The 15,678-nt window shown below is 45.9% G+C and overlaps 2 protein-coding genes across 2 annotated transcripts in view; both read left to right on the top strand.

Annotated features, from left to right (window-relative positions):
* Positions 1–15,678, top strand: part of slc28a1 (solute carrier family 28 member 1) — a 163,509-nt gene continuing 147,831 nt past the window's right edge. The window contains exon 1 of the mRNA XM_078532598.1: positions 1–83. The gene's annotated coding sequence lies outside the window, so the exon portion shown is untranslated. The remainder of the gene's footprint in view (positions 84–15,678) is intronic.
* The window catches only part of LOC144669947 (semaphorin-7A-like), a 34,061-nt gene continuing 32,031 nt past the window's right edge, over positions 13,649–15,678 (top strand). Inside the window, exon 1 of the mRNA XM_078532230.1 lies at positions 13,649–13,754. Within this exon, the coding sequence (XP_078388356.1) occupies positions 13,661–13,754 (94 nt within the window). The 5' untranslated portion in view covers positions 13,649–13,660. The remainder of the gene's footprint in view (positions 13,755–15,678) is intronic.

Raw genomic sequence — 15,678 nt, 5'->3', positions numbered from 1 at the left:
GTTCTGTTGAAGGGTCATGAGGACTCGAAACGTCAACTCTTTTCTTCTCCACCGATGCTGCCAGACCTGCTGAGTTTTTCCAGGTAATTCTGTTTTTGTTTTGGATTTCCAGCATCCGCAGTAGTTTTTTGTTTTTAGTCAGATAGCGAGCAGTTTAGACAGCGCCACATCTTAGTGCGTCATAATGATGATTGTTTTTTTTTAATTCATTCATGGGATGTGGGCTTCTCTGGGCTAGGCCAGCATTTATTGCCCATCTCTAATTGCCCTTGTTTAGAGGGCATTTAAGAGTCAAACACATTGCTGTGGGCCTGGAGTCACATGTAGGCCAGACCAAGTAAGGACAGCAGATTTCCTTAAGGACATTAGTAAACCAGATGGGTTTTTACAACAATCAGCAATGGTTTCAGGATCATCATTGGACTCTTAATTCCAGACTTTTATTGAATTCAAATTGCACCATCTGCCATGGCAGGATTCGAACCCAGGCCCCCAGAGCATTAAAGCTAAGAACTGCAGATGCTGGAAATCCAAAACAAAAACAGAAACAGAAATACCTGGAAAAACTCAGCAGGTCTGGCAGCATCGGCGGAGAAGAGCACAGTTGACGTTTCGAGTCCTTGAGGACTCGAAACGTCACCTGTGCTCTTCTCCGCCGATGCTGCCAGACCTGCTGAGTTTTTCCAGGTATTTCTGTTTCTGTTTTTGTCCCCAGAGCATTATCCTGGGTCTCTGGATTAATAATCCAGCAACAATACACTGTGCCATCGCCTGCCTATTGGGATGGCTTATTGAAGTTGAAAATAGGAGGCTCTTACAAGCAACTGAAGAGGAAAACGCAAGACTGCAGGGTGTGGAGAAGTGGGCAGAGGGCATGCCCTTGAGCAAACCTCCACCAGCACTACTACCGAGCTAGAGGTAGCAATAATACAATGATTCAAGCCCTGGGGTCACCCACAACACTCTGGGGTCGTTACTATCGGCGATGTGCCTGGTGCCATTTTGAAACCCGGGAGTCTAGGGAATCTGCCCCTTTCAGACACGAAGCCCAATTTTAACATAGAAATCAGGGTCCTGTGTTGCAAATAGGACCCTGTTCACCATTTTTAACCAGAACTAGACTGGAATGTGTGCCATGCAGTCCACACATGAGGGAATCAAAGAGGCCAGGCCAAAATTATTTATCTGATTATTTTGGGGGTGGGGGGGTGGGAGGGGACACGGACATACAGAAATGACAAACAAAAACAATCTGGGCTGCTGTTTGCTGCCTCCCCATAGTCAGACTCACAGAACACCTCCACCCCCACCCCATTCCCATCAACTTAACTTGGTGGCGGCCTCCATAGCCCAACCCAAGTCTTCAATCAGGCAAACTTCATTGGGAGGCCTGTGTTGTGATAGGATCTGCCTCTGCCTTAAACTGCTGTCAATCACTACTACCCGTGATACAGGATATGATGTAGCACTCCCATGTCTTATAGTCAGTCTTCAAGCAGCAGAGTGGAGATCAGATGCATCACATTAGCCTCCTAGAAAATCTGTCTGTATATCGTCTTATCTTCAAATAAAGAACCCACATTATTGTTTCACCAATCCTTGTGTAAGATTGGTATGTTTACGTCAACAACAGAAAAATGTAACATGGTGGCAGCACAGTTTTTGAAGATTTGACTGAGCAGAATACAAGCCTCAAACACCTTCACATCCGGCAGAAGAAAAGAGCTAGTGTGAAAGTGAAACAACTATCAAACCATATAGTATGTAAGGCTCCTGCAGCTTTGTAGGGATTCTACACATCGTATCTCCATTCTGTCATCACACCTTGCTCCATCCAACAGACATCGGGTCCTGGTAAGATCATTCAAACCTGGGAGAGCTTAATTAGTAAAAGCCTAACTGCTGCAAAGTTTAAGCAGGAACAGAAATTTAGTGGAGCTCCACAGACAGGACAATTCATTACTGCTGAAGTTAAACACTGCAGACTGGACTGGAAAGAATAGTCTATCCAATAATTGCTCTAAGCTACTAGAAGAAACTTGTAAAGAAAGCTTTTTTTCACTGTTTGCTTTTGTTTTCGAAGTCTGCAGCCATTTTCCTGCCTAAGTCTCAGCGTTGTAGGCCGAGTTTAAAGTTAAATCAGGAAAAGTCAGAAAGAGCTCAACTGCGCCACCATTGCAGTCAAGCAGCTAAAGTGCTTACTAAAGGTTTTGCAACTCAGGCTTAAATTGACTCTAAAAGAGCCGGAAGGAACTTGCATAATTGTTAAAATCTCCAGATAGCATTACAAATTTTGCAAAAAACCTAAAAGATGTCCACAAAATTTACAATACTTAACCAGAAGGCAGTTGATCTCCTACCTGAGTTTACTTTGTTCCGACAATGCATCAAGCTGTGTTTTCTGGACCTCAATATTTCCGATCCAGATAAACAAGCCTTTAAAGTTAAATAATAAAATTATAAGCACAGGCAGGACTAGGGGTATTAATTTAAAACTTAATTAGTAAAATCATTAATTACTTAATTAAAACACTATAAAGATGGCAGGGTGATGTGTTGCAGCTGCAGTATGTGGATTCTGGTGGACCCCAGTGTGATCCAAGGCAAACATGTCCATAGTAAGTTCTGTTGAAGGGTCATTCGGACTCGAAACGTTAACTGTGCTCCTATCCACAGATGCTGCCAGACCTGCTGAGTTTTTCTAGGTATTTTTGTTTTTGTTTTGGATTTCCAGCATCTGTAGTTTTTTGCTTTTCTGTCCATAGTAAGTGTTGAAGAACTTGGGCTCAGAGGTAATGAGCTTGAATCTGAGCTTCGGACACTGCAATGCATCAGAGAGCGGGGAGGTTACCTGGACACTTTGCTCCAGAAGGCAGTCACACCCCTTAGACTAGGTACTTTGATTTGGTCCATGGTCAGGGACAGGAGGATGTGACTGCAAGTGAGGCAGGTTTGGAGCTCAAGTGGGTAGAAGTGGAGGAGTCTCATCCTTTGCAATAATCCAACAGGTTTGAGGTTCTGGCAACCGATAGGATGAGAGCAGGGGATGCAGAGTGGAATGAGTGAAGTGACCATGGCATTCAAGCAGTGAAGGGGGGGTGGGGTAGTAAATAGGAATGTAGTTATTTTTATTCGTTCATGGAATGTAGGCATCCCTGGCTAGGCCAGCATTTATTGACCATCCCTAATTGTCCTTGTTCAGGGGGCATTTAAGAGTCAACCACATTGTTGTGTGTCTGGAGTCACATTTAGTCCAGACCAGGTAAGGATGGCAGACTTCCTTCCCTAAAGGGCATTCATGAACCAGATGGATATTTACGGCAATCAGCAATGGTTTCATGGTCATTATCAGGCTTCAAGATTTTTATTGAATTCATATATCACCATCTACCATGGCAGGATTAGAACCTGGGTCCCCAGAGCATTACGCTGGTTATCTGGAATACTAGTCCAGTGACAATATCACTATGCCACCGCCACCTCTGTGATATTAGGGGATAGTAACAGAATTCACAGGGGGATAGTCATAGTTCTCTGTAGCAGAGAATGGCATGTTGTCTGCCCAGTGCCAGGGTTCAGGACATCTGCTGTGTGCTGGAGAGGAACTTACAGAGGGAGGGGGAGGATCCAGCTGTTATGGTAAATTAGGTAGCAATGACCCTTGATAGAAATGGGAAAGAGGTTCTGCTTAGGGAGAAGCTAGGGGCTAAATTAAAAAGCACAACCTCAAAGGTAATAATCTCTCGATTATCATCTGAGCAATGAGCAAATTGGCGTAGGGTAAATTAGATTAGAGAGTTGAATGTGTGGCTCAAAAATTGATGTGTGAGAAATGGGTTTCGATTCATGGGGAACTGGCACCAGCCCTGGAGAAAGTGGACAGTGTCGGACAGTCTTCACCTGAGCCGTGCTGGGACCAGTGTTCTGGTGAGTCCTATAACTAGGGCAGTAGAGCGGGCTTTAAACTAAACAGTTGTGGGGGGAGTGCGAAGGATCATGAGGGAAATTGTAATGAATCGAAGGGAGAGGATAAGGCAAATATAAAGGTATGAAGACTGGGCTGGCTAAAGTGAACTGGGAAATTAAGCGGTAGGTCAGTAGAGATGCTGTGGAAGATGATTAAGGAGATTTTTCATAACACTCAGCAAAGATACATTCCAGTGAGAAAGAAAGACTCCCTGAGAAGCTGACAAGTCCCCAGGACCTGGTGGACTTCATCCTAGAATCTTAAAACAAGTGGTTGCTGCGATAGCATTGCTTCTAATTTCCAAAATTCCCTTTATTCTGGAGAGGTCTGATCAGATAGGACAATAGTGAATGTAACTCTTCTACTCAAGAAAGGAGGGAGTCAGGAAGCACAAAACTACAGGCCAATTAGCCTAACATCTGTCATAGGGAAAATGGTAGAATCCCATTATTAAGGAGGTTATATCAGGGCACTTAGAGAATCTGAAGATAATCAGGCAGAGTCAACATAGTTTTGTGAAAGGGAAATCGTATTTGACTAATTTATTAGAGCTCTTTGAAGCAGTAACATGCAATGTGGAGAAAGGAGAACCTGTAGTTGTACTTCGCATTCCAAAAGACATTTGACAAGATGCCACATCAAAGGTTCCTGCAGGAGGAACATATTAGCATGGTTAGAAGATTGGTTAGCCAACAGGAAACAGAGACGAGGGGTAAATGCGTCATTTTCGGGTTAACAAGATGTAACCAGTAACATGATACGGGAATCAGCGCTGGGGCCTCAAATATTTATAATCTATATCAATGGGGGGGATTTTCCACACCCGCCCACCACTGGCATCTTCCGGTCCCACCGCAAGTCAATGGACTTCTAGCTGGGGCACCACCTCGCCCACGGTGAGTCCCACCTGCGATGGGGCTGGAAAATCCCAGCCAATGGCTTGGATGAAGGGACCGAATTCATGGTTGCTAAATTTGCTGATGACACAAAGATCAGTAGGAGAGTTAGTAGTGAAGGGAACATAAGGAGCCTGCAAAGGGGTATAGATAGGCTAAGTTAATGGGCAAAAATTTGGCAGATGGAGTATAATGTGGGAAAATGTGAACTTGTTCACTTTGACAGGAAGAACAGAAAAGCAGTTTATTATTTAAATGGAGAGAGATTGCAGGACTCTACGGTGCAGAGGGACCTGGGTGTTCTGTTGCATCAGTCACAAAATGTTAGTATGCAGGGACAGCAAGTGATTAGGAAGGGAAATTAAATGTTGGTTTTTTTAATTCATCCACGATGTGGGCATCGCTGGCTGGGCCAGCATTTATTGTCCATCCCGGGTTGCCCTTGAGAAGGTGGTGGTGAGCTGCCTTCTTGAACCGCTGCAGTCCATGTGGTGTAGGTACACCCACCATGCTGTTAGGGAGGGAGTTCCAGGATTTTAGCCCAGTTACAGTGAAGGAACGGCGATATATTTCTAAGTCAGGATGGTGAGTGGCTTGGAGGTGAACTTCCAGGGGGTGGTGTTCCCATCTATCTGCTGCCCTTGTCCTTCTAGATGGCAGTGATCGTGGGTCTGGAAGGTGCTGTCTAAGGAGCCTTGGTGAGTTCCTGCAGTGCATCTTGTAGATGGTACACACTGCTGCCACTGTACGTTGGTGGTGGAGGGAGTGAATGTTTGTGGATGTGGTGACAAACAAGCGGGCTGCTTTGTCCTGGATGGTGTCAAGCTCCTTGAGTGTTGTTGGAGCTGCACTCATCCAGGCAAGTGGAGAGTATTCCATCACACTCCTGACTTGTGCCTTGTGGATGGTGGACAGGCTTTGGGGAGTCAGGAGGTAAGTTACTCATCACAGGATTCCTAGCCTCTGACCTGCTCTTGTAGCCACAGTATTTATATGGCTAGTCCAGTTCAGTTTCTGGTCAATGGCAACCACCAGGAAGGTGATATTAGGGGATTCAGTGATGGTAATGCAATTGAACATCAAAGGGCGATGGTTGGATTCTCTCTCATTGGAGATGGACATTGCCTGACACTTGTGTGGTGTGAATGTTACTTTCCACTTATCAATCCAAGCCTGGATATTGTCCAGGTCTTGCTGTATTTGGACATGGACCGCTTCAGTATCTGAGGAGTCGTGAATGGTGCTGAACATTGTGCAATCATCAGCGAACATCCCCACTTCTGACCTTATGATGGAAGTAAGGTCATTGATGAAGCAGCTGAAGATGGTTGGGCCGAGGACACTACCCTGAGGAACTCCTGCAGTGATGTCTTGGAGCTGAGATGACTGACCTCCAACAACCACAACCATTTTCCTTTGTGCTAGGTATGACTCCAACCAGCGGAGAGTTTTCCCCCGATTCCCATTGACTCAAGTTTTGCTAGGGCTCCTTGATGCCACACTCAGTCAAATGCGGCCTTGATGTCAAGGGCAGTCACTTTCACCTCATCTCAGGAGTTTAGCTCTTTTGTCCATGTTTGAACCAAGGCTGTAATGACGTCAGATGAGTGGCCCTGGTAGAACCCAAACTGGGTGTCAATGAGCAGGTTATTACTAAGCAAGTGCCACCTGATTACACTGTTGATGATCCCTTTCCTTTCTTTACTGATGACCGAGAGTAGACTGATGGGGCAGTAAATGGCCGGGTTGGATTTATCCTGCTTTTTGTGTACAGGACATACCTGGGCAATTTTCCACATAGATGGGTGGATGCCAGTGTTATAGCTGTACTGGAACAGCTTGGCTCGGGGCACAAAAAGTTGTCCTATGCTTAGTTTCACCAGGTTGACACCTCATTTTTAGGTATTCCTGGTGCTGCTCCTGGCATGCCCTCCTGCACTCTTCATTGAACCAGGGTTGATCCCTGGCTTGGTGGTAATGATAGAGTGGGGGATATGCTGGGCCATGAGGTTACAGATTGTGTTCGAGTACAATTCTGCTGCTGCTGATGGCCCACAGCACATCATGGAGGTCCAGTCTTGAGTTGCTAGATCCGTTCGAAATCTATCCCAGTTTGCATGGTGGTAGTGCCACACAACACGATGGAGGGTATCCTCAATGTGAAGGCAGGACTTCATCTCCACATTGACTGTACAGTGGTCACTCCTACCGATACTGTCACCGACAGATGCATCTGTGGCAGGCAGGTTGGTGAGAATGAGGTCAAGTATGTTTTTCCCTCTTGTTGGTTCCCTCACCACCTGCCGCAGACCCAGACTAGCAGCTATGTCCTTTAGGACTTGGCCAGCTCGGTCAGTAGTGGTGCTACCGAGCATTGCAAGGGGGCTGGAATATTTTGCTACAGTTGTAGAGGGCATTGGTGAGACCACATCTAGCGTACAATGTGCAGTATTTGCCTTTTTATTTAAGGAAGGATATAATTCAATGCAGTACTGAGTGGGATCACTTGGCTGATCTCCTGGGATGAGGAAAGGTTGGACAGGCTGGGCCTGTATCCATTGGAGTTTTGAAGACTGGGAGCTGATCTTATTAAAACGTTTAAGAGGATCTTGACAGGGTGGATGCTGAAAGGATGTTTCTCCTTGTGGTAAAGACCAGAACTAGAGGACACAGTTTAAAATGAAGGAGATGAGGAGAAATTCTTTCTCTGAGGGTCCTTAGTCTGTGGAATTCTCTTCCCCAGAAAGCAGTAGATGCTTTTTAAGAATACTTTTAAGGCTGGAGTAAATAGATTCTTGATTGACAAGGGAGTCAAATGGTTACAGGGGGTAGACAGGAAAGTAGCAGCCAAAAACAGATCAGCCATGATCTTATCAAATGGGGAAGCAGGCTTGAGGGGCCGAATGGCCAACCCCTGCTTCAAATTCATATGCTTATATGTTTTGACAGGGCTTGATAAGGCTGATACTGAGAGGATATTTCCCCTTGTGGGGAATCTAGAATAAGGGGCACTATTTAAAAATCATAGTATCCCATTTAAGACGGCGATGAGGAGAAATCTCTTCTCTCAGAGAATCTTTAATCTTTGGAATTTCCTTTTTTTCTCTTTATTCTTTCATGAGATGTGGGTGTCACTGGCAAGGCCAGCATATGTTACCCATCCCTAACTGCCCTTGACTGTGTGGCTTGCTAGGCCATTTGAGAGGGCAGTTAAGAGCCCACCACATCTCTCTCCACAGGGAGGCTGGGTCACTGAATATATTCAAGGCTGAGTTAGATAGTTTTTTGATTGACAAGGGAATTATGGACTATGGGGATGGGGGAACAGACGGGAAAGTGGAATTAAGGCCAGGATCAGAACCACCATGATGTTATTGAATGGCGGAGCAGACTCAATGGGCCAAATGGCCTACTCCTGACCCTATTTCTTATGCTATGTTCTTATAAGAAAAGAAGTATTTTATTTGTTGTAAAGTGCTTTGGAACACGCTGAGGCTGTGAAAGGTGCTATATAAATGCCAAGTTCTTTCACACTGATGAAGCACTGCCCTCTGCTAGTAACAACAGGTAAATAGTGAAGGGTCACATGGGGACGGGGGATGAGGCTGAGATTGCTCCAATTTTGCAGCTAGCCTACCCTCTGGTGGTCATATCCAGTAGTACTCGAATTCCAAAATAATTTAAATTGAACAAGAGAGACATGTTGTTGAAGCTTTTCTTCCTGCATTTATCAGGACAAAGGTAAGTATACCAAATCTCGAAGGGAACAACAATTTATACTGCATGAGAAGAGGGCGCTGATTGGTAGGCAATTGGACCATGATTGGGGGAGGCATTGTCATGGAGAATGCACCAGGGAACAGTTAACTGCCAAACTTTTGTTTAAATTCAAACCAGGCAAGTCAGCTCTGATTGGTCAAGGCATTGCCATGGGGAATGAACCAGGGAATGGCTGCCCCCCCCCACCAAGCTTTTGTTTAATTGGAAAAGCCGCAATGCGTGGAGATGTTCCTTCTGCCTGCAGAGATCAGGGCCCTGTGTGTGAATATATGTAGTAGATACATGTATATCCCTCCACAGCATTAAAACTAATCTTACAGTTTACTGGCTGCAAAAAGAAACATTTTAGTGAACTGTCCATCATTTGTGATTTATTTCTATCTTACAGATTCCACAAAGGTATTTTAAATTATTTCTGCACAACTGGGACGATTTAAACACAGCAGACAGATTGGGGGGGTGTCTATCATTGAGTTACGGGACAATAATTAACTGTATAGATTCTGATAACCTGGTTAATGGACCTTGTTATCTCACTGGCATTTCATGACTGCTCAGTCTCAGTCTCTACAGAACTGTTGAAGAGTCATGCGGACTCGAAACGTTAACTGTGCTCCCTTCCACCGATGCTGCCAGACCTGCTGAGTTTTTCCAGGTATTTTTGTTTTTGTTTTCACCTTTTCTGCAAGTCCTTTCACAATGATGAAGCTGTGCCCTCTGCTGGTAACAACAGGTAAACAGTGAAACTGGATCACATGGAGGCGAGAGATAAGACTTCAGTTTTGCAGCCAGTCTGCCCTCTGGTGGTTATAATCAGCAGCACGAGACTCCCAGAAGATTTTAAATTATCACAGGTTTTATTCTACTTTGGACCCTTTGTAATCAAGTTCCCTGATCCAATCACAGTGATTCCGCCACAGCAGTAAATCTAACCTAAACTAAAGAAAAATTAAAAATAATCTGCCAGTGAAAAGAAATATTTAAATGAACTGTCTATCATCTTGTGATTTTTTTTTACCAGATTTTAAAAGGGCATTTTAAATTATTTCTGCAAAACTGGGTCAATTTAAACACAACAGACAGTGGATATCTGGCAATGACTTATGGGGCAATAATTAGCCATGCAGATTCTGGTGGTGAGAAAGGCCCTCCCCATCAGATCCTTCCAACACGCCAGGAGTCTCACCCCCTCTGCACGTTGCCCTCGAGGTGGCTGTGGTGGGGATGAGACCGTTGTTCACCTCCTTATGGATTGTGACTTTGCAAAGAAGGTCTGGAGAGAGATACAGTGGTTTCTGTCGAGGTTCACCCCGAGCAGTTCTGTGACACAGGACTCTGTGCTCTACGGGCTGTTCCCAGGGACACACACCGAGACAAACATCAACTGCAGCTGGAGGATCATCAACTCAGTGAAAGACGCTCTTTGGTCTGCCCGAAACTTGTTGGTCTTCCAGTGCAAAGAGTTGTCCCCGACCGAGTGTTGCAGACTGGCACATTCCAAGGTCCAGGACTACGTGTTGAGGGACGCATTAAAGCTCGGGGCAGCCGCTGCAAAGGCGCAATGGGGAAAGGTCGCTGTATAAGACCTTTCTGCCATAGTGCACTGAGGGACAGGGAAAGGTATAGACCCCTTGGGCTGTACAGCTCACAATGAATGTATGCAGTGAATACTAATTGTATTATAATTGTATTGAAGCACCTCAGTGTGCAACATGATGTATGTTGATAACTCCAGTACCATTGCACTGTCTGTCTGTCTGTAATGATCACATTGAAATGACTGTAATATTCATTGATTGTATTGAAGCACCTCGTGATCCATGTGTAAAAGTTGAATCTGATTGCACTTTTTGTGATGGCGATTTAGAAATGTTTTGTAATGTTCTTCCAGATATTTTATGAATAAAGTATTTTTTCAAAAATAAAAATAATCAGCCATACAGTTTCTGATAACATGGTGAATGGATCTTGTTACCTCACTGGTGTTTAATCATTCCTTTGCTCAGCCTCTTATTCCTATTAATTAAAGTTTCTGCTTTTTATTCATTTTCAGTCTTTGTTTTTGGTGTTTTCAGGTTTTACTGACATCACCCAGGACAAAGCAGCCCCGCTTGATTGGCATCCGATCCACCACCTTAAACACTCACTCCCTCCACCATCCACACGCCATAGCAGCAGTGTGTGTACCATCTACAAGATACACTGCAGGAACTCACCAAGACTCCTTCGACAGCACCTTCCAAACCCGCTACCTTGACCATCGGTGAGGTCTCCCTGTGACCAAGGCTTCACCCTGACCTTGTAAAATTAAAGGGTCACAGCCATATGTAATTCATTGTTTAACACCCATGTCCATATAAGCCAACATATCACCTGCCTGGCTTTTGTAAAGAAGGGATTTTATAAAAGAAATTTACTGAACATAGATCACATTTGTTTACAATCTGTCGCGTAATTTATTTTCCCAAATGTACAAACCACTTTTGCTTCTCCCTCTAATTCAAGCTATAAAAAATGTTACATAGAAACATAGAAACTAGGAGCAGTAGGCCATTCAGCCCTTCGAGCCTGCTCCGCCATTCAATATGACCATGGCTGATCATCCAACTCAATAGCCTGATCTCGCTTTCTCCCCATATCCTGTGATCCCTTTCGACTCAAGAGCTATACCTAACTCCTTCTTGAAAACATACAATGTTTTTGCCTCAACTACTTTCTGTGGTAACGAATTCCACTGGCTCACCACTCTCTGGGTGAAAAAATTTCTCCTCATCTCAGTCCTAAATGGTCTACCCCATATCCTCAGACTGTGACCCCTGGTTCTGGACTCCCCCAGCATAGGGAACATCCTTCCTGCATCTACCCTGTCTAGTCCTGTTAGAACTTCATAGGTTTCTATGAGATCCCCCCTCATTCTTCTGAACTCCAGCGAATATAATCCTAATCAACTTAATCTCTCCTAATATGTCAGTCCCGCCATCCCAGGAATCAGTCTGGTAAACCTTCACTGCACTCCCTCTATACATCCTTCCTCAGATAAGGAGACCAAAACTGCACACAATATTCCAGGTGTGGTCTCACCAAGGCCTTGTACAATTGCAGGAAGACATCCCTGTTCCTGTACTCGAATCCTCTGGCTATGAAGGCCAACATACCATTTGCCTTCTTTACCGCCTGCTGCACCTGCATGCTTACCTTCAGCGACTGGTGTACAAGGACACCCAGGTCTCGTTGCATATTCCCCTCTCTCAATTTATAAGCATTCAGATAATAATCTGCCTTCCTGTTTTTGCTACCAAAATGGATAACCTCACATTTATCCACATTATACTGCATCTGCCATTCATTTGCCCACTTACTCAGCTTGTCCAAATCACACTGAAGCATCTTTACATCCTCCTCACAGCTCACCCTCCCACCCAACTTTGTGTCATCTGCAAATTTGGAGATATTACATTTAATTCCCTCATCTAAATCATTAATATATATTGTGCATAACTGGGGTCCCAGCACCGATCCCTGCGGTACCCCACTAGTCACTGCCTGCCATTCGGAAAAAGACCAATTTATTCCTATCTGCCAACCAGTTTTCTATCCATCTCAATACAAGACCCCCAATCCCATGCACTTTAATTTTACACGCTAATCTCTTATGTGGGACTTTGTCAAAAACCTTCTGAAAGTTCAAATAAACCACATCCACTGGCTCCCCCTCATCAACTCTACTAGTTACATCCTCAAAAAATTCCAGTAGATTTGTCAAGCATGATTTCCCTTTCGTAAATCCATGCTGACTCTGTCCGATTCTGCCACTGTTTTCCAGATGTGGATGTTAGGCTTGGAGCAGAGCTAAGTCTATGAGGCAGCTATGAAGTTTAAATAAGAGTCCTGATTAATGGAGGTGATTGGTTGGTGAATGTGCTGCATTCAATAGCGGCTGAGGCTTGTGGGATATAAAAGTTGATGATGCATTCACTGACCTTGACCACTCATGTGAGGTCATCATTGCAGCACTGCAACTAGGGTTGCCAACTGTGACTAAAAGTATTCCTGGAGGTTTCATCCGTTGACTTGCCTCCACACTCCAGCCATTAGTCGGCCAACACATCCATCCTTGTGATGCGCTGCCTTCCTACAGCAATTGGAAAGCAAAAAGACTCATTACCCAATTGGATGATGCTGACTTTCAACCAATTTGCTCCATTTGCAACATATTCATATCTGGTAAAGAGAAATGTTCAAAGGAAATGACAAAAAAACAATCTTTTTTAATGTCCCGATAATTTTACTCCGGGGTTGCACACGGCATTGTCCTGGAGATTGATCTGGAGATTCCTGGAGACTCCAGGCCGATCCTGGAGAGTTGGCAACCCTAACTACATCAGAGCCTGACCCTGAGGTTGACCTCCTGGGTTATCTGCTCCCTCTGCTTTCCCAGAGTGTGTCTGGAGGGCCTCCTGGTGCCCTGCGGACACAGGACATTTCTCCTCCCTTCCCATCTCCTCCAGGTTCTCCAGAGCAGCAACCCCAGGATCTTGGAGGCTGCGCTCTCCCATGTTGAGCCATTGTTCAGTCTTTATTGACAGGTGGGCGGGGCCACAGCTCATTGTGAAGTGGCCCCGCCTTCCTGAAAATTTAAATGGGCCGGGGTGACGTCGGGAACTTGCGCCTGACGTCATCCAGCGTCAGTTTGAGCGTTGGCGAGTGGGCCCCGCCCCCTCCCCCTCGCGCCCTCGCTCCCGCCCCCGCTCGCGCTCCTCCCCCTCGCGCCCTCGCTCCCGCCCCCGCTCCTCTCCCTCGCGCCCCCGCTCCCGCCTCCGCTCCCGCCCGCGCTCAAATTCAGCCCAGTGATCCTGACTCTGACTGAATTTTGAATCCTTCCCGCCTCAGGTTTTTGTTGTTGTCCCTGAAGATGGGGTGAAATCCTCGGGCCGTCCCCGGAGCCCCGGTCCTGAGCCCCGGTCTGGGGGCCGGAGCCGGTTGATGCGCCCGGAGCGGCTGAAGGGTTTTGTTTACAATGTCTCGATGTCTCTGGAGCGGCTTCTCTCTCCTCCTGCTCCTCATCTCCGCTTCAGCTCCAACCTCACCCCGACTCAAACTGGATCTGAGAGGTAAGCGGAGGGTCCTGAGCCCCGGTCTGGGGGGGTGGGGGGGAGGGTCCTGAGCCCCAGTCTGGAGGGGGGGGAGGGGGAGGGTCCTGAGCCCCAGTCTGGAGGGGGGGGAGGGGGAGGGTCCTGAGCCCCAGTCTGGGGGGGGGGGAGGGGGAGGGTCCTGAGCCCCAGTCTGGGGGGGGGGAGGGTCCTGAGCCCCAGTCTGGGGGGGGGAGGGTCCTGAGCCCCTGTCTGGGGGGGGGGTCCTGAGCCCCAGTCTGGGGGGGAGGGTCCTGAGCCCCAGTCTGGGGGGGAGGGTCCTGAGCCCCAGTCTGGGGGGGGGGGAGGGGGGAGGGTCCTGAGCCCCAGTCTGGGGGGGGGGGAGGGTCCTGAGCCCCAGTCTGGGGGGTCCTGAGCCCCGGCTTTAGGATGTAAGTGCTTAACTCTGAGCTGTCAGTGAGGAGGGGGTGAGTTTGGTATTTAAATTACAGACACCGCATTGCTCCATATTCTTCACTGTGTGGAGCCCTGAGACAGCTGCAGATTTATTAATGTCCATTTATTCATATTTGTGTCTCTCTCTCGTGGTTGTGATCGGCACCGATTCAAATCTTCCATTATTTTTACCACTGCGCATCTTTATTTCTCTATCTTTGCCTCCATTTCGCTATATATCTCTATCTCTCTCTTTCTCTACCTTTCTAGCTCTATCTATCTCTCTCGTCCTGTATCTCTAGCGACCCAACAGAGGCTGAGGGGAGATTTATTTGAGGGGTACAACGTTGTGAGGGGCCTGGATAGAGTGGATGTGAAGGACCTTTTCCCCTTAGCAGAGAGGTCAGTGACTAGGGGCCATACATTTAAAGTGATGGGTTGAAGGATTAGAGGGGAAATGAGGAAAAATATTTTCACCCAGAAGGTGGTAGGGGTCAGGAACTCACTGCGTGAAAGGGTAGTAGAGGCAGAAACCCTCAACTCGTTTAAAAAGTGTCTGCATATGCACCTCAACTGCCATAACCTGCAGGGCTATGGACCAAATGCTGGAAAGTGGGATTAGGTTGGGTTGCTCTTTCTTTGGCCGGTGCAGACACGATGGACAGAGTGGCCGGTGCAGACACGATGGGCAGAGTGGCCTCATCCTGTTCCGTAAACTTTCTATGATCACTATTTTTATTATCTATATCTATTTGTATCGATTCCCATCTCATTATAGATGTCTTGTCTGTCAATGTCTCACTCTTTCTATTGGCCTATCTCTTATATAATTGTGAATGTTTTGGTATCAAGTGATGTAGGTCCTGTGGTGCTTGGAATGGAATCTATTACACAAACAACACCCCTTATTCAAAGTATTTTATGCAAAACTAATGTGTTGGGTAAAGCGCATTTCCCATTGACGAGTACATCCCATGTACATGGATATTGTTTGTTGTAATATCTGACATTTCTTTGTGTGTCAAAACAACAGACATTTTCATAGTGTTGATGGGCATTTATTGTAAAACTCTGTACTGAGCTTTCACAACAGTTCCCAGATTTTATTTACTGTGGTCTTAGTAATTTTTAGCAATGTAATTGTAGCCATTTTAGTGCTACACGGTCTTACTATCGGGTTATAACTATCAGGAAAGAGGGGAAATGAGGTCTTGGGGGTGGGAGGTCCTGACCCCTAGCTTTAAGATGTAAGTGTGTAACTCTGAGCTGTCAGTGAGGGGGACTGAGGCTCTGAAATAGAGACTGAGAAGTAACCTGGTGAAACTCTTTGAAACTATGGAGGTTTGATTGGGTTGACACAGCAAGAATGTTTTTACTTGCCAGGGAGATGAGAGATAGTAGAATTATCAAATTGCATTGCAATAATGGTGTTTGTGCAATAAAGGTAAGTGATACGTGGAAATGACATGGCAAGGGTTACGTCAGTGATCTAATGGATTATTAAGGTAAC

Source organism: Cetorhinus maximus, chromosome 30, assembly GCF_964194155.1.
Source record: "Cetorhinus maximus chromosome 30, sCetMax3.hap1.1, whole genome shotgun sequence".
In the NCBI taxonomy this organism is placed as follows: domain Eukaryota; kingdom Metazoa; phylum Chordata; class Chondrichthyes; order Lamniformes; family Cetorhinidae; genus Cetorhinus; species Cetorhinus maximus.
Note: the sequence above shows the minus strand (reverse complement) of the source record. Positions and strands in the feature narration are given on the sequence as shown.